General features: G+C 52.4%; 1 protein-coding gene across 6 annotated transcripts in view; it reads left to right on the forward strand.

Moving 5' to 3' along the window:
* EVC (EvC ciliary complex subunit 1) overlaps window positions 1-22909 on the forward strand; it is an 81126-nt gene that overhangs the window by 26415 nt on the left and 31802 nt on the right. For 4 of the 6 annotated variants that reach the window (XM_081236967.1, XM_081236962.1, XM_081236963.1 and 1 more), the window contains exons 7-11: window positions 386-523; window positions 3355-3513; window positions 7789-8005; window positions 9903-10051; window positions 12524-12622. In XM_081236967.1, coding sequence (XP_081093093.1) covers window positions 386-523; window positions 3355-3513; window positions 7789-8005; window positions 9903-10051; window positions 12524-12622 — 762 coding nt within the window. The remainder of the gene's footprint in view (window positions 1-385; window positions 524-3354; window positions 3514-7788; window positions 8006-9902; window positions 10052-12523; window positions 12623-22909) is intronic. The other 2 variants (XM_081236965.1, XM_081236964.1) reach the window with 2 other exon arrangements.

A 22909-nucleotide genomic window follows, 5' to 3' on the forward strand; every position in this document is an offset into this window, starting at 1 on the left:
CATCACTTCCTCCCTGGGGTGTACTAAGTAATCCTTCCCCATGGAAACCAGAGGAGTGGGGAGGAGACATTCCATCCCACACCCCAGATGTCATGGCATGTTCCTGCACTTCATAAAGATAGGAAGATACTATTTCATTGTTTTTAAAATATGGCCTATTTGGGGGGGGATGAGGGAAAGACTATAGAAGAAAATACGTAATCCATTATTCCCGAGGCTCTGTGATGATTTTTATCATCAGTCCTTCAGTAGGACAACACCCAAAGCATTTAATTATGGTTAAGAAATATTTTATGATAACGGGGTGAAAATAAAAGCATTTCTTCTCTAGAATTTAAGATACATTAGGTTTTTTCTGTATTTGCCTTTTTCTTTTTTTCTCCAGGATTTGGAGGAATTAGAAAAGAGACTTCAGGTCAGACTGTCAAACACGGAGATGTTGGGTGCTGGTGACTCTGAATACATCACCCTGGCAGATGTAGAAAAGAAAGAGAGAGAATATTCTGAGCAGCTAATAGCTAATGTATGTGATGGATTTTCTTTCCCATATAAAAAGCGTGGTTTCTGGGACAGTTCATTTGGTGAGATTAAAGAGATGGTACCTAGAAGCATGTTTAATACTAGAATTCCCTGTTGTGTTCTGCCCTGGGGCCAGGGATCCAGTTTCTGAAGTTAGTGATTGAGAAGGTATAATTAAGGGGCCAAGATTTACTGAGGGAGTCCTTTTTTCCTCTTAGTGAATTCTCCTTGTTTAAATTTTACATTGATCTTTTTATCATTCAAAGCAAAGATCACTCTAACCCTATGTGTCATTACCGCCCTGTGGCTTAGAGCAGACGCCAGCTGCTAACTTCTCAAACTCCAGGCATCACTCATAAAAGCATGTTTTAAATTCTAGAGAGGATGGCTTCCCTCAAACTTTCTTTTTTGCTTTGAGGTTCTACTACCTGCTGTTCATATATTACGAATTAAACAAATATTTTCTTGGCACCCAGGTGTTGTGTTGGACTCTGGGAATTCAAAATGAACTTAGACCTGGCCCTGTCAGGGAGATGCTCAGGCCTGTGTGGTGGTGGTGGGGGACTGACAGGTGAACGGATGAGGACTTTGTGGGTTACAAGTGCCGTGATAGATAGAAGTGTGGGAAGACTGAGGTACAGCGGGGAGAACGATTCATTTTACCCCAGGGTTATGTAGGTGTTTGTAGAAGAAAGGGTCACCAAGAAGCTTTTGGGGAGAAGTGTGGATGGATGCTGTCTAGTGGGTGGGCAGAGAAGGGAGCCAGGGCTAGGAAGCAGGCTGAGCAAGATAAAGCCAGAGGTCTTCCCTGAGGGTTTTCGTCTCATGCCAAGGAAATGGGAGTCACTGAAGCAGCAGAGAGTGGCTTGGCCCTGTTTTAGAAGAACTGCCCAGGCTGCTGTGTGGAGGGTTGTTAGGGGCTTTGGGGCTAATCCAGTAGGAATTTCATGAAGGCAATTGCAGTAGGGATGGAGAGGTAAGAAAAAGTGGGAGAGCTGATAGGGTGGTGTCTAAGGAGGTGGTGGTGGGAAGAGGAGGGTATAGAGGATGAGGTCTATGGAAATAAGGATCCCAGAATGAGAACAAGTTGGGAGGGAAGATGGTGAGTGTGGCTTGACACCCTGAGTTGGAGATGCCTGGGGATGGAGAGTCTCCGCTAAGCTCAGGTAGGATCACATGGAGAGTGAGGATATTCTCAGGATGAGATGGCTAAGGGAGGGTACTCAGCCCGGATTCTGGTGGTGATGGACTCCCCGAAGCAGTGGAATATCTTGTCCGTGTCTCCACATTTCAGGCAGAGGATTGATCATTCTCATAAGATTCTCTGAAGTATTGGTGTCCTTCACTAACAGAGATGCTTCTGGTCCAGGGGTGTGTGTGGAAGGGGTAAAGAAAGGAGCCTCATGCCAAATCTTGGATCTTGCCAGCATTGAAGAAGCCGGAGTCAAGGAGAATCAAGACAAGAAGCAGAGTATGGACCTCGAAGAACCAGGAGAATGTCATGTCATGGATGCCAAGGGAATCACGAGTTTTTCAGAAGAGCGGAGTGGGCGTCCTCGTTCTCTGCGATGGGAAGAGGAGAGGCGAAGCTTCTTGGATGTAGAACTCTGTTTCCGGATGTGCAGGAATTCACAGATGATAGTCCACATTCTCTGATAGCAGTTGGAAAGGAAGTCATCTGATGGGGCGAGAGGGGGCAAGAGCAGGGTGTGAATATGAGGGAGGAGGCAGCCAGGGCAGATTAAGTGTTTGCTGAGCTGCCACGAGGCCCTTGAGACAGGACACCAAACTTTTGAAGAGGTGCCGGTTCGTGCGGGTGTGGGTTTTCTCCTGGCCATGCCCAGCCCCTGAGAGATGGCTGGCTGGATTAACTCAGAGTTTCAGGTCGCCATCTCTCTCCACCTTTAGCCATAGCAAGAAGATCATCATGGGCTTCTGGAGCCACTGAGCCCTGACCCCTACCATACCCTGCCCAGCAAGCAACATCCATCTCAGCATCTGAAAGGTGGAGCCAAGATGGAGAAAATCACAGCTGTGGGAGTTGAAGGGACCTGAATCAAATATGCCTCTGCTTCTTGTTGCCTCTGTGACCCTTGACGAGTGACCTAACTTTCTGAGCCTGTTCCTTGTCCCTCCGATACATATTTTATCTAGAAATAAAATGCGTGAAGCACGGAGCCTGGCTTATAACCTGCATGCCGTAAAGAAAAGTTGCTATGACTATGGGCATCGTTGTTCTTAGAGTCTGGAAGGCTGCAGTGACAAAAATTTAGCCCCCAACCTTCTAAACCACTTGGCAATTCCCTACTCTGCTCCTGCTAAGATGGTGGAGAAAGGAAAAAGATTTGAAGGCAAAATGTTTTTATGGTCGTCGTCATCTCTGTCATATTGTTCTTTTATACTTTTAGGACAATAATCAATATTTAAATGGCCATTCATGCTTTTATTTCCAGGATATGTTTAATCCCCTTTAAAGATCTGGAAGCTTCCAGGAGCGCATTGTCGAATTTCATGCACCCGCCCCACTCCCTACCCCACTGCCGGGCAGTCTTTCAGCTGTTTGAGCTGGGGGATCTCATGGTGCTTGCCTTCCTTATCAGCAGCCCGTTGGTGTTTGCTGAAGAGCCACATCGAAACTGACTGGCACCTACAAAGAGGAACCTCTGGAGAATGTGACTGTTGCCAAGATAACTTTCTCCAACTTGTAGAATTGTTTATAATCTCAGTTTGTGATAAGGGGTGGATAGTAATGCCCAAGCCTGAGCCGGACAGCTTTAAAGCTTTCTGAAATAAGTTTTCTCCCCCCACCTCTTGCATCTCATTCTCATTTCACAGATGGAAGCTTTCTGGAAACAGATGGAAAACATCCAGCACTTTCTGGTGGACCAATTTAAGTGTTCCAGCTCCAAAGCCCGACAGCTCATGATGACTGTGACAGAAAGAATGATTGCAGCTGAAGGGCTATTGCGTGATTCTCAGGATTTGCAGGCTCTGGTAACGCTGGAGGGGGCAGGGAGGGAACGTGATATTCAAACTAGAGACATGGAACTCGGAAGCTTGGAGCACCGTAGGGGTCATTAAGTTCAACACCTGCAGATTGTAGAAAGGGATATAGAGGCCAGAGAAAAGCAGTGTATCCATCCATCCCTCCATCTATCCATCAGTCATTTATCTGTCCATCCATCCATCTAACCATTCCTTTAGTGGAGAGACTGGCCCGTCCCACGTCACTACAGCATAGGGCACTGGTGGTTCTCAATCCTGGCTGCACGTTGAAGTTATCTGAGGAGGTAAAAATAGTACTGATGCTTGGGTCCAAGATGGGTCCCCACCCCAGAGATTCTTAGTCTGGATTTTTTAAGGTTCCAGGTGACCACAGTGAGTAGTCATGGTTGATGCCCACTGGTGTGGACGGAGCTTCAGTTAGCTCTCCTGGATGGCCCCATGTATCACCTAGGGGGCTTAAAATAATGCCCATGTCCCGGGCCTCTTGCACAGAGATCCAATCTGATTGGTCTGAAGTGGAGGACCTGGCACTGCTGCTTTTAAAACTCCCCAAACAATTCTGATGTATAGCTGGGAATGCAAACCACTGGCGCAGAGGAATCCACAAATCCAAATCCGACTTTGAAGCTAAGCTTAGCCACTTGAAGCTGTGCGATCTCGAAGAGGTTACTTAACCCCTCTGAGCTTCAATTACTGTACTTAAAAAAGATGGTCTCAGGAGTTGCTGCAGGCAGGGCCCGGGGAAATGCTCGGTCACTGTCGGGTTTTGTTGTGGAGGTTTCCGTCTAGCCCTGCTGTGTGCAAAGGCCAGGCCACTATCCACCCATTTCCCCTTCCTGAGACCTTGAGAACTCATGAATTACATTTCAGACCTGTGCACCTGCCCAGGGCACTCCTGACTCAGAAATCTGCAGCAGCCGCCCTGCCCTCCGCTCAGAGACTCAGCTCCTCAGACGTGAGGAGAAGGCGCTGTGAGTGGAGCAGTCCCTGCTGCTTTTGCACAAACTGCTCTGCTTCTCAAAGTGTGGTCCGCAGACCGGTAGCATCAGCGTCACCTGAGAGCTGGTTAGAAATGCAGAATCTCGTCCCCCCTCCCGAATCAGGATCTGCATTTTTAACAAACTCCCAGGTGCACACAGCTGTTTGAGAACTTTCTTTGCTTTTGCTTGTCACGTACACGTATAGTTTGCTTTCCCTCCTCGGCACTGCCGAAAGATAGACACACAGATATTTCATTCCCGAAGATCAGAGGAGCCAGCTAAGCGACTCACCAGGACTCCCATGTTGACTAATGATATCGCTCAGCCTGTGCCCCAGGCTTCCTGGTTTGCCGTCCAAGCCCCTTTGAATTGGATTTTGATTTGATAAGGCTGCCGATATGAATGCTTATCAAAAGAGAAAGATCTTTTTCCTTTTATTCTTTTTTTCTTTGTATTTAATTATTATTCCATCAGCAGGATATTGATGCAGAAAAAAAAAAAAAAAAAACGTATCCTTAGCTGACTCTGGCCCGAGTGTTAGCCCGTCACTTCCACATAGGAAGAAGGGAAAGAATTTTCTCCAGGTTATCTGTAGGCCTTTCCTTCTGTCAGCATTTCATGAGCACCTGCTGTGTGCCACATCCTGTTACAGGAACAGTGTTGCAGACTGGAGCTAGAAACCTGAGCTCATCCCACAGTTACCTTTGATTAGCTGTATGACGTTGAACAGGTTACTAAACCTCTCTGTGACTCAGTTTCATCATCTGTAAAATGGGAATCTGAATAGCATCAGCTCTGAGAGTGTTAGAAAGTGGACAACGTGTAAGCCCTTTAGAACAGAGCCTGGCCCAGGGGAAGTGCTCAGTATGTGATACGGATTAGACTCTGGTAGGCCAAGTGTCAGCAAACAAAATAGACATAAACAAGTCATCGTAATGATGTGTGGAAAGAGCTACAATCTATGTTTGTACAGAGAGGGACAGGTTGGCTCTGCCTGTATGTCAGAGTATGTTGTTGATAAACTCCAGAAGAATTCAAATTCTCAGGCTGGAGACATCTGAGAACTCTGGCCTGGGCAGTCGGAATGTGTCACGTGGAATTGCTGAATATCAGAACTGGAAGAGCCCTGGAAAGGGCCCCAGAGGTCATCAGAATCAGCTTCTAGGGATGCTTGAGAGAAAGAGGATGGTAGGAGGGACGTAGGGACCTGCTGTACATAATTATGACGACAGCTTGCATTCATAAGCACCTACTATCTTCTGGCTGCTATTTTAAGTGCTTTACCTATTTTAACTTATTTAATGCTCACATCCAGTCTGTAAGTCAGGCGTAGGTGAGGACACTGTGCTCAAGGTCATGCAGGTCTGGAGCCAAGTTTGAGCCCGGGCACGTTTGAGGACTGGTTACAGCTCTCAGAGCCAGCAGTGGCCCCCTCGCCTCCCATGCAAGTCCCTTGACTCCTCCCACCTTCCATCTGATGCCCCTCTGCTCATGCTCGCCTCTCGACTCTCCTCCCGTCTTTCCTTGAATATAAATCCAGAGGCTGAGCTGTCACTCTCCAGCCGGGTGGCCTGACCGTGATGCCTTAGAGGTGGCTGCTCTGGGCTCTGGGCGCTGTCCCCCACGCCTTGAGCCTCGCTGGATCCCTTGCCGTCCACACCTGCACCGAGCGCTTATCGTCTTGCGCCCTCTAGCGGTCATGGGCCCGCGGACGGCCGTTGGGCTTATATAGTTGGCGGAGAGGAAGGTTCAGAGCCGCTGTCCCTGGGCTATTTGGGTGGCGTTCCAGAATAAACCTCAGTGCTCTTGCCCATAACTGGGGGATCATTGTCCTTGCCCTGTTCACACGTTGCTCAAACACAGACCAATGCAGTTCAGCAAACAGTGAGGCCCAGAGCTGGTTACCGGGTGTTGCAGGTATGGCCACTGTCTCAAGGGCTCTCAGTCCAGCCTGGGACTGTCCCTATGCTTAGACAGAGGCACAGGAGCAGCAGAGGCGGGAGGAGGGGGCCGTGGAGGTGGAGGGGGTCAGGGAAGGTGCCACACAGCACGTAAGGACGAGCAGGACCTGGCCAGGCAGGGGAGTGAGAGGAGGCCGGGAGGGTGTTCCAGGTGGAGGCCCGTGTGTGCAAAGGCCGGGTGTGCTGGGCAGCCAGGAGCAAGGAGGTGTGTGGGACGAGGCTGGAGATTCAGCCAGGCTTGATCCTGAAGGGCTTCGTGCACCGTGCCCAGGAGTTTAGACTCGGTTTGAAGGCAGTGACTGCAGGGTTTGGGCCCCAGGATGGCAGAGCCACGTTTGCACCTCAGAAAGTCCCCCTGCCTGCCGTGCGGGGTGGGGCGGGGCGGAGCGGAGCGGGCAGGTGGGAGGCTGGCAGAGCAGGGACGGCCCTGGGCAGTAGCCCAGGGCGGAAGTGACCGGGGCCTGAGCTGGCCGTGGTTCTGGGCCAGCGGGAAGGAGACGGAGCGGAGGCGTGTGAAGGAGGCAAGGGTGCCAGCGTGGTGGGGAAGAAGGGCGGAGGCGAACTCAGGCCACCGTGCCGGGGGTCCTGGGGGCCCACCCCTAGGTGGGAAAGGTGTCCTGAGGCGCTGGGCGTGCAGCTTTAACGTGGTGCACGTGCTCTCATTCTACAAGTTTCCTGGAGCGGCTGCTCTCTGAGACGCGAGGACAGGAGGTGCAGACCTGCAGGGTCCACCCCTGCCTCTGGTGGACATTTCCTCCATGGGGGAGGCGTCCTGCCCGAGAGCCGTGTCCTAAGTGAAGGACAGCGTGGTAGGGCAGGCAGGCCTGTTCTAAAGTCTGACAGCTGGGGTCCCCCTCCAGGCCAGGCTTACCCGGCAAATCTCTTTAATCCCCAGCACTCAGGTTCCCGGAGGCTCGAAAGCCAAAAGTCCCGCGACCTTTATTGTTTCTCCTAATGTTTCTCCTCCAGGGCTGTGGAGGCCCGAGGCCCCCTCGACTGGGGAGGGATGACAATGGGAAAGGGGGACTTCCCTCTTTGGTCGTGTGCATTTATTAAATTCCTCCCCAGAAGCATGGCCCACTCACCAAGTACCAAGCGCTTTCCTTGTGTTATGCGGCGTCAGCCTCACCACGTCCCCGTGCGGGACCATTTTGTCCCCATCTGAGGCGCAGACACAAGAAGCTTGTGAGAGCAGTTTGGTCTGTGCTCTGCTCATAGGGAGGTGGGGCCCCAGGACCAAGCCCGTGACTGTTTACAGACCGTCATGCCAAGTACTGACCCAGGGCGTTCCAGCCCCTTGTCGCCTGTGTTTCTCTTCTTAGGACACCCTGGAGAGGACAATGGGGCGGGCACACGTGGCCAAAACAATTGAGTTCCTGAAGCTGCAGATCCGGGAGGAGACCAGATGCCGCCTGGCCGCCATCGCCCACAGCCTGGAGCTGCTGACCGTCGAGGGGAAGCTGTCGGGGCGGCAGAGGGAGGAGTTGCTGACCCAGCAGCACAAGGCCTTCTGGGAGGAGGCGGAGCGCTTCGGCAGGGGTGAGCGAGTGGGCCAGGCCCGGGCGCCCGGCACCCCGTGTGTGCTGCAGGCTGTGTGGGCCAGGGCTGGTGGTGGCGCTTGCAGGCGTGGGGAGCAGCTCCCGTGAGGCTAGCACAGGCTGCCCTCCCAGGTCACCTCTTAGGGTCCGAGATTGCCTGTCCCACGTCGCCATCAGTGATTCAGGCTGCCAGAGAAGCACCCAGAACATGCAGAGGGCGAAGGAGGCGGGAACGCCCGGAAGCCCTGCATGTGGCACGGGGCCCGGCTCAGCTGCAGGTGGGTGGGCGTGGACAGGGGTCAGTCACGTGGGTCAGGAGAGTAAACCCAACGTGGCTGTTTCGCACACGTGCTACTGCTCCCGGGCCTGACCCTGGGAGATGGGCAGATCAGGGCCCAAGACATCAAGGGCATCTGGGACTTAGTCCAGGTCACACAGCTGGTGGGACCCGCAAGAGGAAACCCAGGTGTTTCACCTGCAGGAGGTGAGCACATGGAAAACTTTCTGTTGGCTGGAACTTTGGACCATGTAGAATCTGAATGCATCTGGACTTGGGGGTCAGCACACACAGTGGTCTGGGCTTTATCAGTGGGAAGCGAGTGGCTGGGATGGGATGGTGAAGCAGCCCCCTAGGCGGGGCTCTCTTGAACTTGGACAAGATGGGGGAGACAAGGAGACAGTTGGGTGGAGGGAGGACTCCGGTCTCTCCTGGCCACCTGGCCACACTCTTTTCTTTGGTGCTAGAGGCTAAACAGATTCTCAGGTCAAACCTAAGGAAGTGTGCCTGCCTTAGGGCAAGTGCAGAAGGAGGTATGACTGTGTGTGGCGGTGGGGATGGTGTGAGATGCCGAAACCAACGCTTCCAAGGACTGCAGACCCCTCGTCGCCCGGCCCTCACTTGCTTCAACAGCTTCTTTGCTCAGCATCTCTCCCAAAACCCAAGTGGACAGAATCTGGCCAACTTCTTCCTTGGCTCTAATCCCAGGAGCCTTCTCTGGGGTCCCACGCTGCCTGTGCCCCCTCTTCCTCCTCCCCCCACACTGCCCCGGCCCTCATGCAGCATAATTTCTTCTCCTTCTGGCATTCCTCGTCTTCCCTGGACCATGAGCATCTTGAGAGCTGGGCCGGGTCCTGCTCACTGGTAGACCCCAGTTCCTGGCCCTGTACTTGGCACACTGCTGGGACTGAATGACGCAGGTGGGCTGAAGGGTGGTTTTAGGCCCCGCCCCTCTCTCCCCAAGTTCACCTTTCCCTGCCACAGGGGGCCTTGCCCTTGGGTTCACCTCCCTTCTCTTCTGCTGATCTAATAACTCACCCTGGCAGTTTTTGAATCTCGACTCCAGTCTGACGTGTCACTATCTTCTGGAAGACTCAGGCTCTCTGTACCCTGTGTCACCTGTCCCTGCCTCTGCCACCTACCCCTCCCTCACACTCTTTTCTCCGGGAAAATACCCCTTTGTTTACTTCTTGGTCAGATTGGCCGGCCACCCTCCACAGCAGTTACATGAAACCTCTTATGTTGCTCTGAGCCCTGGGCCCCAGGGGGAGGGCCCTGAATGATAAAACCAGAATAAGGGCTTCCCTGGTGGCACAGTGGTTGAGAGTCCGCCTGCCGATGCAAGGGACGCGGGTTCGTGCCCCAGTCCGGGAAGATCCCACATGCTGTGGAGCGGCTGGGCCCGTGCGCCACGGCCGCTGAGCCTGCGCGTCCGGACCCTGTGCTCCGCAATGGGAGAGGCCACAGCAGTGAGAGGTCCGCGTACCGCAAAACAAACAAACAAACAAAAAAACAGAATAAAAAGGGGACTTGCCCCAGAGTTTCTGACCCTCCACGTGCTGGCAGAAGCAGCCAGTGGAGGTTTTGCCAGGGGAGCAACCTTGTTTTATTTCAATTTCAGAGTTTGTCCAGCGAGGCAGAGACCTGGTCAAGGCCTCACTGGTTCACCAGGCGGAGGGGATGGCAAGGCTCACGCTGGCCCAACAGAAGGAACAGAGGAACTTCCTGGCCGCGGCGCCGCAGACCGCCGACCCCGAGCAGTTCCTCCAGGTGACCTGCTCCTGACTCGCTCCCACGTCCGCGGGCACAGCCGTCCCAGGGAGCCACACGGGTTGATCAGGGTGGCAGGAGGGGGCTCGGCCCCCCGCTGCTGCGCTTGGGAAGCCAGAGGCTTTGGCATCTGCCAGACGGGAGGTCTCTCCTCGCCTCCCACCTGTCAGCCCAGTGACCTCAGCCAGCTCCCTTGGGCTCTGCATCCCTAGCTTCCTCGTCTGTGAGCCAGTGGCTTGAGCAGCACTGTGCTCACTGGGACGATGGAAAGACGGTGGGAGGGGCCGTGGAGAGGGCTTCACACAGATGGCACAGGGCAAGGGCCCAACCTGCGAGGCAGACCAGCGGGCGATGTCCCCAGAGGGGACAGGCATGTCCTGGATGTAAGGCAGGCTGTCACGCAGGGATGGGCCCCCTCGCTGGGTCAGGTGGCAAGTCAGGGGAGGACCCTGCATGTGGGGCTGAGCAGGCAGGACCAGGGAGGTGGCCAAGCTAGCCAATGTTCGTGGTCTTGACTGGGAAAAAGACAAGGAGACCGGCTGGAGGGCAGGAAGCAAGGTGTCACCCTGCTTGAGGGATAGCAAGTGAGCTGGCGCCAGCACAGGCTGGAAGGACCAGGGCTTGCAGTTCGCAGAGAGAGAGCAGGACTCTGCCCCAGTGTTTCCCTGTTGGCGGAGGTGGGGCGGGGATAGGCAGGGCTGCTTGTCAGTGGCCATGCCCCAGGGTTGGTAAGCATTTGGGTGCTGAGGCACCAGGACCTGGGTTCGGATGCTGACTCTGCCGCTGTGTCTGAGTGACCTTGCTAACCCTCTGGCTTCCTCATCTGTGCAATGGGAATAATAGCACCCACCTTGCCGGGTTGTTAAGACTCAGCCAGACCAGTAAGGGGCAGCCACGGCCTGACTGTTTCTCTGGGTCCTTCTGCTCTTCGCTAGCATTTGCTTGTCTCAGCTCTGCCGAGGGGATGGCAGGACTGTAGCTGGGTCCAGGCTCAGCCCAGAGCCCAGTCACATGCCCTCCTTGGGGGCCAGCATGGCGGCAGCGGCTATACCCCAGTGAGAAGCCAGCGGCCAGAACAGAGAAGAGGTCTTCACGTCCCTGGTTCCCTGGTCCAGTGCCCTTCCCCACCCACAGAGCCTCCTCCCAGGGCCCACGCCTGGGGTTTCTGGGGTTTGTCATACCGTGGGGTGGGGGGCTGTTTCTGTCTTTAAGAAGATCCATTTGAAATGAGAGTGAAAAGATAGGATTATACAGCAGTTTGTTACTCTGAGATTTCTAGGCCCTTCTCTCTGACATCACATTGCTCAGTGCAAGTCCTGAGTGTGGAGACGGTGACAGCGTCAGCTCTGCAACCCAGGACTTCAGCACAGCCAGGACCTGTTGCTCAGGAAACATGCTGGTGCTCAGGAAACATGGGACCAAGGAGGGAGGGGTTGAGTGCATGCATGCATGCATGCATGAAGGAATGAGGGAATGACTGAATGAACAAATGAATCAATGAATGATGGATGGAAGAACAAAGGAACACATAATTGAATGAACAAAGAAATGAATGAAGAACCAAAAAATGAAAGAAGAGTCAAACAAATGAAGGAAAGAATGAATGAACACGTGAATGAATGGATGGACGGATGATAGATACAAAAGAACAAATAATCGAATGAATGAACAAACAACCAAAAAGTAATTGAATGAACAAGGAACTGATGAATGAGCACAGACTTTGGCACCACGTGCAGCCCCTCCCTCTCAGCTCCCCTCCCACTCTGCCCCGACCAAGGCCAGAGGGTTCTAACTGCCTGGTCTCTGTTGCTGTTGCCTCTTGAGCTGGGACTGTGTTGGCTCCCCATCTTCCTTCCAGGGACCCCTCCTTGTCCTTCAAGACTCAGCTTACTCATTTCCCCCATGGGGCCTCTTCCCCTACAGCTGCTCCCTAAGAGGAGTCCACCCTCTATGGTTTTGCCTTGCGGTGCCTTCTGACTGTGTCTGGGGCACCTGGGGCACGCCTCCCTGTCACTCTGCTGGGCTCCTTGAGTCCATGTGGTCAGAGCGGAGTCTGGCTGGCCACTGACCGCACTGACCTCCAGTGGCCCTGCTCGGCCTCGGGCTCCGCTGGCTGGGCCTCCCAGGGCCTAGATGGTGGTCCCCAGCAACTGAAATCAGAAAATGATGTCTGGGTGGCTTGTGGCCAGGAGAGAAGGGTGACGGGGGTGCTGGTCGCACCTTCTCCTGCTGGGTACACAGACGGAATCAGTCTGTGGTTTTCCTGGAGGTTGGATTCATGGGTCCCGGCGTCAGCCACAACTCACAAGCCATGAAAGTTACATAGATCCCTGTGCCTCAATTTCCTTGTGTATAAATTGGGGTGAACATCCTTCCAACCTGAGAGGCGGGGTCAGTTGAGGAGGTTTTTATGGGAAAAATATCGGCATTTTCCTACCAGATTCAGATTTCCTCCTGTTTTACTCACAGGTTTTTCACGAGGTTCTGGAGAGACAAAGGCTGAGTCGGAGTGACCTGGAGGAAGAGGAGAATGTCAGAGCCACCAAGGCCGTGGCCGCGCTCTGCCAGGTATGTGGTTTCCAGGTGGGACTGGCAGGAAAACCTCAGGATCCGGGCATGTGTGAGAGCCTCACGTCCTCCTGGGCTGGAGACCCCAAGACCCTCTTTGGCAGAAACCAGGGAGGGAGGTTGGCCCAGGTCACATCTGAGGCCCCTTCCATTTCTGAGGTGCTCGGGATCCTCACCTCCAAATGTCCCTAGAGGCAAAGGTCTTTGGAAGTGAGCTCACCCAGGGTGAAAATAGGCCAGCGTTTGTGGGCGTCATGAGTGTACAGCGGTGATGAGGAAGGAGGTTTGGGCTTGAAACGGAGGCCTAAGTTCCAGTGCTGGTGCCACCTCTTTCTCCCTGGGCAACCTCGTGCAGCTCTGGAACAACGGCGGGCTTTGAGAGAACAGGAGAGAGCACCCGAGCCCTGCAAAGCCAGAGGGGCTCCCGGGATATGACAGTGACCAAGACAGGCAGAGCTCCTGCCCCGGGCAGGACTCAGAGCTGCTGGGAAGGTGGAATGTGGCCCTGGTCAAGAAGGAAGGTGACAAGTGCCACCGTGGTGGGGAGCACCCTGGAGAAGGTTCACCTGGACCCAGAGTGCCTGTGTCTGCGTCCTGGCTCTCCTCCCTCCTCGCCGTGCGGCCTCCAGAACATTACGTGGCCTCTCTAGTTCTCAGTTTCCCCATCTGTGAAATGGGGCCAGTGATGCCCATCTTCACGGTGGTGGTGTGAACACCGAATGCACGTGAGGCCCTTGGACAGCAGCTTGCACCTGGGACATGCCCAGTCCGAATTGGCTGCCCTTACAACATGCCTGCTGATGGGTGCAGAGAGGAGGGTTGAGAGGCATAGGGGTGAAGGTGAGGTCAAGGACGGCCATCCGCTGGAGGTGATGCCTGAGATGGGCTTTGAATCAGGAGGTGGGCTCCAAGTGGACCAGGAGTCAGGGGGCAGCCCAGACAGGACATGAGGAAGGACAGGGAGTGCAGCCCCTCATCATGATGGCGACTGTGCGGGGTTCAATGGTGTCTGTATGAGTTTTCAGAGGCTGCCATATCAAAGTACCCCAGCCTGTGCCTTAAACACAGACATTTATTTTCTCACTGTCTGGAGGCTAGAAGTCCAAGATCAAGGTATCATCTAGGTTGGGTTCTAGTGAGGCCTCTCTTCCTGGCTTGGAGATGGCTGCCTTCTCACTGTGTCCTCACATGGCAGAGAGAGAGCTTGGGTGTCTCTTCCTCTTACAAGGACACCAGTCCTGTCAGGTTAGGACCTCACCCTGTGACCTTGCTTAAGCTGCATTATCTCCTTAAAGGCCCTATCTCCAGATATAGTCACATTGGGGGTTAGGGCTTTAGCATATGAATTTTGGAGGGACATAATTCAGTCCATAATAGTGTACCTCAAATTTCATGTCCACCAGGAACCTCAGAATGTGAACTTATGTGGAAATAGGGGGGCTTTGCAGATGTGATTAGTTAAGAAGAGATCATTCCGGATTAGCATGGGCCCTAAATCTAATGACTGGTGTCCTTATGAGAAAGTCGTTGTGGAGACAGACACACAGGGAGGTGGCTGTGTGAAGACAGGCAGAGACTGGAGTGATGTGGCCGCAAGCCAAGGAACACCTGGAGCCTCCAGAAGCCAGAAGGGGCAGGAAGGATCCCCCCAGAGCCTCCAGAGGTAGCTGACACCTTGATTTCTGACTTCTGGCCTCTATAGCTGTGAGAGAATAGACTTCTGTAGTTTTGGCTACCCAGGAAACTGATACCGGAGCCAGTCTTGTTCAGAGTCAGCCACTGTTGTAAGTGCTTTCTGAGTATTTGATCATTTTATCCTCATGAGAATCCTGTGAGGCAGAAACTGCATTTTCCTTCCTTCACAGATGAGGAGCCAGGAAGGATTTTCTTGAGAAAAGTGCAGGGTGGGATTCAACTTGTCAAAGCCCCAGGCTCCCAGGCAGGAAAGGAACAACACCATGCCTGGGTGGAGTCAGGACTCAAATCCCTGGGCTGGGAGTGAGCATACTGAATTCCAGTCCCCTTCTGGGTACTAACATGCTGTGTGACCTTGAATTGGTTACATCATCTCTCTGTGCTGGCCCAACCATCCTGCTCAAGTCCTACAGCCAACAAACAGAGAGATGGGGTCTAAAGTAAGTCTCTCTAACCTTAGTGCTGATGTCCTCACCATGACCCGTGCTGCTGAGCGTGGGCTGTGAATACCGCAGTGAGGACAGGCTCTGGACTCCGATGGCCTGGGGTCCAATCCCAGCCCAGCCATTGATCAGCTGTGTGGTCGGCAGCAGGTTATCTAACTTGTACCTCAGTTTCCTCTGATGCACAGCAGAGTCTGAGGACCACTGCCTTGGGGGGATGGGGTGAGAGTCCAATGGACTAAGACTCATGGTCAGATGCCACTGATGATGCACCCACCTGAGCTCTTGTCCAGCAGGCTGACACTTCTTCCTTTGAGCTGCAATTAGAATCTAAAGTCTTGGTCAACTAAATGCCACTTTCCTCCTCCACAAAGCAAGGATAAAACACTGAGCACTGCTACAAGGAGGAAATATATGTGCAAGTGCCGGGCCAGTCTCAGTGGGTGGCAGTGAATACATCATGTTCAGTAAAGATTTGATGATGCTGATGTGACCACGGCCTCATGCCCCAGCAACGTCCTTAGGATATTGTACACTTGGCTTACCGTGGCTGGTCTGGCCGCCAGCCCATTGAAGTTTGGGCCGAGGAAGTAAAGACGCCCTCGTTTCGAGCATCAGGAGAGCCCAGCAGGTGTGAGTGAGGGGTGATGGCTGCTGGAGTCTCTGTCTCGGAAGCAGGCACTTGGAAATGCCCTGCATGAGGAGGGGTCAGGGGCAAGGTGAAGGGGGGCCAGCAGTTCTGTGCATCTGTGCAGGTGCTTTTGAAAGAAATGGCCCAAGGCCTGTGCCAGCTTCTCTCCCAGAGTCAGTGCAGAGCTCTGTCCTATGATTCACGTCGTCATTGCTCATCAGGCCCTCTGGTACCAGATAACTTGGGTTTATTTTACATCCCTTAATTGTGGAAATCATTGCCTTGGGTATTGGAAACTGCTTTACCTGATATTTCCAAAAGGTGGAGGTTGAAATCCTTCTGGTGTGGTAGAAAGAAGCCAACTGGAAGCTTGGAATGCTTGGTGAGGACATTCCCAGGTGGGCGACCTTGGGCAAGAGCCTTAACTGCTCCAAGCCCATCTCCTTATCTGCGAGATGGAGACAGAGAGCCTGTTGACCATTATGGCAGCGCAGGAGGGCAGGGCTGAGGGCCTCACGTGGCAGGTGCTCAGCCAACACCTTCCCTTCTGCCCCATCACTGAGCGTGTTGAGCAGGAAGCCTTGAGCTCAGGGGTGGTGAGCATGACTCTGGACCCGGGGCCTGGGGGAGAGTGTGGCTTCCTCGCCGACCAGCTGTAAGCTTGTGAGCCCGTTAGTTCATTCATTCAATGAATATCATCGAGCACTGCTTTGTGCAACCCACAGTCTCAGCACTGGGGCCTCAGCAGAGAACCAAACAGATAAAGTGCTTATTTTTGTGGAGCTGGAGAGGTAGCAACACATGTGGGGTTCCAGTGGCCGCAGCAGCAAGGAGGCCAGTGTGGCAGCTCCGGGGGAAGGGGAGACAGGTACGGGCTAAGGTCAGAGTCTCGTAGGGCCTTGCAGTCCATCCGAAGACGTTTGCATTGACTTCTGAGGGAGATGGGAAATTGCTGGCATGTTTTGAGTAGGGAAATGACTTGCCATATGTTCCCAAGGATCCCTCTGGAGTCTGTACGGCGGATGCACTGTAGGGGGCAAAAGTGGAAGCAGGAGGCCTGGGGAGGCATCGCAGTGGTCCAGGCAAGAGATGCTGGGGGCCTGGGCCAGGATGGTGCGGGTGAGGATGGTGAGGAGGCCTGGGAATGGGGTCTGTTTTGATGGTCAGTATCTGGGTCTCCTCTTAAAATGGGTATGGTCACTATCTGGGTCTTCATATGGCTATTCAGAGGTTTGAATAAGTTCACACATGCAAAGCATATAGAAGAGTGTGAGGCACACAGTGAGCACTTAAATCTGTCATCATGATCCTGGTTGTTATCACTCACCGTCTAAGAAGGTGTGTCTGCACAGAATACACTCATGAGGTAACCTGCCTTGCAGTCCGGCTGGCTCCTTCCCAGACCTGGTCACACAGAGGCATAATTCCCCCCTTTCTTTGGGCACTGATCATGATATTGTAGGTACGGCGGCTGTGAAATAAATTTGATCACCACCTAACGGTTCTCAGGCTGCAGAGAAAAGTGCATTTTTCTAAATTCCCACTGTCTCTTGGCTTCTAAGCAAACAGTGAATTCTCATTTTGACTGAGATGGATGCCACTAAATTACACATCTCAGTGCCTTGTAGAGAGATTCCTGAAATGAGCCCAGAGTCTTCCTGATGGTGACAGGTGCAGAGCTGAGTTTGCCACTGTTGCATCACAGGGTGCCCTGGAGACCTGCTTGTTTATTTGTTCATTTCTTTTTTTTTTTTTTTTTTTTTGTGGTACACGGGCCTCTCACTGTTGTGGCCTCTCCCGTTGCGGAGCACAGGCTCCGGACGCACAGGCTCAGCAGCCATGGTTCACGGGCCCAGCCGCTCCGCGGCATGTGGGATCTTCCCGGACCGTGGCATGAACCCGTGTCCCCTGCATCGGCAGGCGGACTCTCAACCACTGTGCCACCTGGGAAGCCCCTATTTGTTCATTTCTGACTGTCCTCCCCCTACTGTTTCTCCTGAAGGGCTCCTGGGAGAGTAGGGTGATAACAGCCCTGCCAAGTTCAGCTGTCTCAGCTTCAGAGTCTCGTGGGAGGTTAAGGCTGAGGAAAATAAGAGAAAAAGTGAAACTCTGTCCACCAAGAAGGCAGGAATAATAATGAAAAGCACTCATGAAGTGTTTGGTAGTAGACCACCCTCACTTCTGATATCAAATGCAAGTCCAGAGGTCCCCAAGACCACCCTCAGGTTCTTCAGTTCTCTAGAAGGACTCATACTGAAAACTGTTCTACTCATGGTTATGGTTTATTACAGCAAAAGTTTACAGATTTAAGTCAGCCAAGAGAAGAGGCACATGGGCAGAGTCTAACGTTGTAAATGCAAAGCTCCCAGTTTTCCTGTCCTGGTGGAGTCGTGGCCAGTGCTAACTTCTCCTGGGAGCAATGTGTGGCGTTACACACTGAGCATTGCCATCCAGGGAAGCTCACCCAAGCCTTAGTGTCCACAGTTCTTATTGGGGCTCAGTCACATAGATGTGGTTGACCACCAACGTGGCTGACCTGAAGCCCCCGCACCTCTAGAGGTGGAGCTGAAGCCACATGGCCCAAGGGCCCCACCCTAAATCGCATCACTGTCATAGTTTGTCTGAAGCTGCCCAAGGTTCCCAGGTAAATAGAGACCCTCTTATCAGGCAGGACATTCTAAGAACTTAGAAGTCACTTCCCAAGAACTGTGGACCAAGGCCAGGCCTCTCTTTCAGCCAGGTCAGTTCTTCACTGCACAACACTGAAAGGTTAAAGTATTTTGTTCAAGGTCACACAGCTGGGGGCCTGGGATACAGGCCCAGGGCTGTAACCTACAGGTGGGGAGAAGTGATTTGGTGGACAAGAGGAAGGCGGGGGCGTGGAGTCCTTGCCGGGAGGGCTGTGGTGTGTTCTGCAGAATCCAGCTGGGGATGACACATTACAGGCAATCAGTCAACACTGATGAGTAAATGAATGGGTGAATCAATGCATCAGTGAATATATCAATCAGCTGAAACATTGGCATCCTGAAGATGGTGTGTTATTGCTGATAGAACAGACTACCACAAATTAAACTTAAAAACAACTTAAAAACAACGAAAGTTATTACCTTACGTTTCTGGAGGTCACAAGTCCAAAATGGGTTTTAGTGGGCTGACATGAAGGTATCGGCAGGGCTGGTTCCTTCTGGAGGCTCCAGGGAAGAATGTGTGTCCTTGCCTTCTCCAGCTTCTAGAGGTGCCTGCATTGCTTGGCTTGTGGCCTCTTGCTCCATCTCCAGGCCACAGCCGTGCTCTTCCTGCCTCTGCTTCCATCCTACGTCTCCTTTCACTCTGCCTGCCTCTCTCTTTCGTTTACAAGGACCCTTATAATTATGTGAGACCCACCTAGATAACCTGGGATAATCTCATCTCAGGATCCTTGGTTTTCACTTAGTCCTTTCATCACATCCACAAGATCTCTGACTGTGTGGCACATTCAAAGGTTTCAGGGATTAGAACATGGACATCTTGGGGAGCCATTATTTTGCCTATCACAGGTGGGAAACAGTAAGTTCCCAAAGAGTAGAAGAAACTAGGTTTGGGAGAAATACCAAAACAATGATTTGGGGGCAGTGTTCTATTGGAAGTAGATCTTGAGAAGGAAATTGACAAGTGTAGGCACAATATGGCTCCTGTCACTGAAAAGAGGATTTCCCTAGGTGCTACAGAGGGTGAGTCAATTCCATGGTCCTTTATCAAGGTTAAAGTGTGATAAATCATCACTAAGTATGACAAGTCTGAGAAAGATAGACTGGCATGCTTACGTCTACTTTACTGTAGCAAGCTACGGGAACATGGCTTTTTGTTTTATTTTAGCAAGACTAGTAGAGTAATTAATTTATGTTTTCTTTATGTACAGAAGTAAAACTTGCCAGTGCCCTCAGGATACCACATGCTACCTGATTATACCTCTCCCTCCTTTTAGTCATTTTCACAATCAGCTCACCTCCCTGCAAAGAGTTGCAAAACTGCAAAGGAGAGAAGAGTCCCCCAGGAATCAGACAGGCCAGGTTGTGGGCCTGATTCAGCTCTGTACCAGCTATGCGGCCTGGTCCATATCATTTAACCTCTCTGATGTAGGAATTCTTAGCTGCCTTCTTTGTAGATTGACCATATGAAAGAACCCACTTAATACCTCAGAATGCCACCCATAGCTCTCAGGATAAAGTCCAACATCCTTAACCTGGCCATGGTGACCACCTAGCCTGGCCAATGAAGTGCTCACATGGCCTGACCCATGAGACCCATCTGATTGGCCCAAAGGCCAACCTAGTCTGGTCCATGAGACCCACCCAACCTGGCCCATAAGGCTCCCTGACCTAGCCCACAAGGCTCATGTGACACAGCCCACTCACCACTTGTCTGGAGGCATGTCCCTTGCTCCCTGCCTTCCAGCCAACCTCAAACATCCCTCAGCTCCCCAAAGGTGCCCCAGTCCCTCCTGCCACAGTGCCTTTGCATGTGCTCTTCTGCTGCCTGAAATACCGTTCCCTCCATCCCCTCAGTTTGGCTTGTTCTCATCTTGTCTCAGCTTACATGTCACTTCTTCGGGGAGCCCTTCTCCGACTCCTTCTCAGATTGGTTAGATTCCCTGGTCTGTCCCTAGGGCTCCCAGCCTCCCTGCCATCACACTTGCCATAGGATATTGTGAGTTCCTGTGCGATGTCTGCCCCCTCACTGGGGGTGCGTTCTCTAAAGTCAGGGTCCACGTCAGTTTTGTTCACCCAGTGGCCCAGGCACAGAGCCTTCCTGCAGTAGGTGCTCAAGAGACATTTGCAGGATGAACCCGTGAAGGCTGTGAGGATATGACACCTTTACACCAGAGCTTTCACCTTTAGGGCCCCTTCTGTCCGGTGTGGTATCACGTAATTATGACCACAGTAATGCTGTGCAACAAGATACCTCAAAACCCTGTTGCTGAAAATGACAGTGATTTATCCCCAGGGTCTGTGCATCAGCTGGTGGTTGGCTGATCTAGGCGTGAGTAACACAGCTTGGCCACACACACAACTGTCTCTACTCTTCCTAGGACCAGTGGGCTGGCCTGGGAATGTTCTCCTCATAGCGATGACAGGGGTCGAGCCTCCAAACTAGCCCATTTCACCTCCACCTCATTCTGTTGACCAACGCAAGTCACATGACCCAAAGTTAAAGGGTTGGGGAGGCACTTCCCACTCCCTGTGGGAAGGCGTGGAAGGTTATGGGCATGGCTCTGGGGGAGAGGGCATGGGTTAAGGGCATGGCTCTGGGGGAGAGGAAGATCTGGAGCCACTGTGCCCATCCACGCACATGTCTCCTGCGTTGCATGTCATCAGGAAGCAGGTATCATTTTCCTCCTGTTGGGTGAAGCCCCAGAGAGGAAGAGAGTCGCCCCTGGTCACACTGCTGGCAAGTGACCCAGTGCAGGTGGGTTCCCAGGCTCCTGACCCTTGATCCAACCTAATTCCAGTTTTGTGGGTTTTTTTAACATCTTTATTGGAGTATAATTGCCTTACAATGGTGTGTTAGTTTCTGCTGTATAACAAAGTGAATCAGCTACACATATACATATATCCCCATATCCCCTCCCTCTTGCATCTCCCTCCCACCCTCCCTGTCCCACCCCTCTAGGTGGTCACAAAGCACGGAGCTGATCTCCCTGTACTATGCGGCTGCTTCCCACTAGCTATCTATTTTGCATTTGGTAGTGTATATAAGTCCATGCCACTCTCTCACTTCATCCCAGCTTCCCCTTCCCGTTTCTAAGAGACCCAGTTTCACCTGTGCTCTCAGCACTGCTCTGTCCCAGGATCCTGTGCACACCTCACTCTGAAGTAGTTAACTGTGCATCTTCAAAACTGTCAGGGTGTGGTCCCTGCAGGGGAACATTTCTGGTTCCTGTGATGAACTGGAAACTCACAGGGAGCCGGGCCACGTCCGTGGGATCCTGGAAGTACATGTTATATTCACTCAGTCAGCACTCACCCTCATCAGTACATCTTCAGACCTGGCCACATCCGCGCCTTGTGTGAGCTCCTTCACGTGTGCAGGCTGCCAGGTCTTGACTCCTCCGCGTGGCATTGAGCTCCCTGCCCCCCAAAGGCTGACCCCCTGCTGCCCCTCTGCTTCCACACATCCTGTGCTCCCGCCCACGGGTCCACCTGGCTTTCTCCCAAGGGCACCTGCCCACCTCTGCTGGGAACGCCCCCTTCCCTTCCCTCTCTCCTCCCCACCCTGCAAGCAAATGGAAACACAAACTGCCTTTTCTCCAAAATGCTCTGTTCCGGGAATAAAAATAGCAACAGGTAACATTTATTGAGAGCCACACGCTAACTTTCCCACCCTCTCTGGAATGATAATAGCCGGCATTTATGAAGCGTTTGCTCTGTGCGCTGTCTTTACAGATGTAGTTTGCGTCTTATCCCTTTTGCAGGTACGAAAACTGAGACTCCTTTTCAAAGGTTTCAGAATATGTGCCCTTCCCCTGCCCCAGTCCTTTCTCTGCAAGAAGCCTGGAGAGGACACTGGATCCTCTGGGTCAGGCTGCAGAGGCGGAAACCCGAGTGAAGGACGAGTTAGGGTGAAATGCCGCCCTAGCTTGGGTTCTTTGTTCTTCTATTTGAGGAAGAGTGCAGGGCTGAGGCCCAGGGCCAGCCTCTCCCCTGACCAGCGTCCCCCTGCTGTCCGACCCCTCACACACGCTGAGAGAGAAGAACACAGATTAATTCCTGTTCTATTTCAGGCACAGAATAAATCAGCATCTCCCAAACGAAAAGTGTCAGTGTTAAGTGGGAAGCCATGTGTTTTATGGCCTATCAGAGCACGTGCGATGACGCAGATGTGTCTCTGTCCAGGGAGCAGCCAGAATCCGGCAAATTTTTTATTAGAAAGAGCCTCAACTAATAGACCATGTAGCTTTTACAAAGTTCACCTTTCTTGAATTTGCAAACAGTGTATTTTTGCAGTTTGACAATCATGAACAAAAAAGAAAAAAGTGTGTCTTAGTATCACCAACTGCTTCTATGGAAGAATAGATTCCAACATAGGAGAATCAATTTTTAAAATCTGTCTCCTAGAAGAAAATTGGGATTTCCCGAGGCTGGAAGAAAATGTAAATCACTCCCATATTATTAAACCATTTTTATTGTGAAATGTAATAGACACAAATAAACAGATAACACATAACCTTATGGATTAACAAATGACTATTAAAAACACATCTATGGGGCTTCCCTGGTGGCGCAGTGGTTGAGAGTCCGCCTGCCGATGCAGGAGACACGGGTTCGTGCCCCGGTCCTGCGTGTCCGGAGCCTGTGCTCCGCAACAGGAGAGGCCACAACAGTGAGAGGCCCACATACCACAAACAAAAACAACAACAACAAATAACACATCTATGTAACCCCCATCCAGATCAAGAAAGAGATCATGACCAGGACCTCTGAAGCCCCCTCACACCTCCTCCCAATCCCAATCCACTCCCTGCTCACAAAACAATAT

This window comes from Mesoplodon bidens, assembly GCF_964165515.1.
Source record: "Mesoplodon bidens genome assembly, chromosome: 1".
Lineage (NCBI taxonomy): Eukaryota > Metazoa > Chordata > Mammalia > Artiodactyla > Ziphiidae > Mesoplodon > Mesoplodon bidens.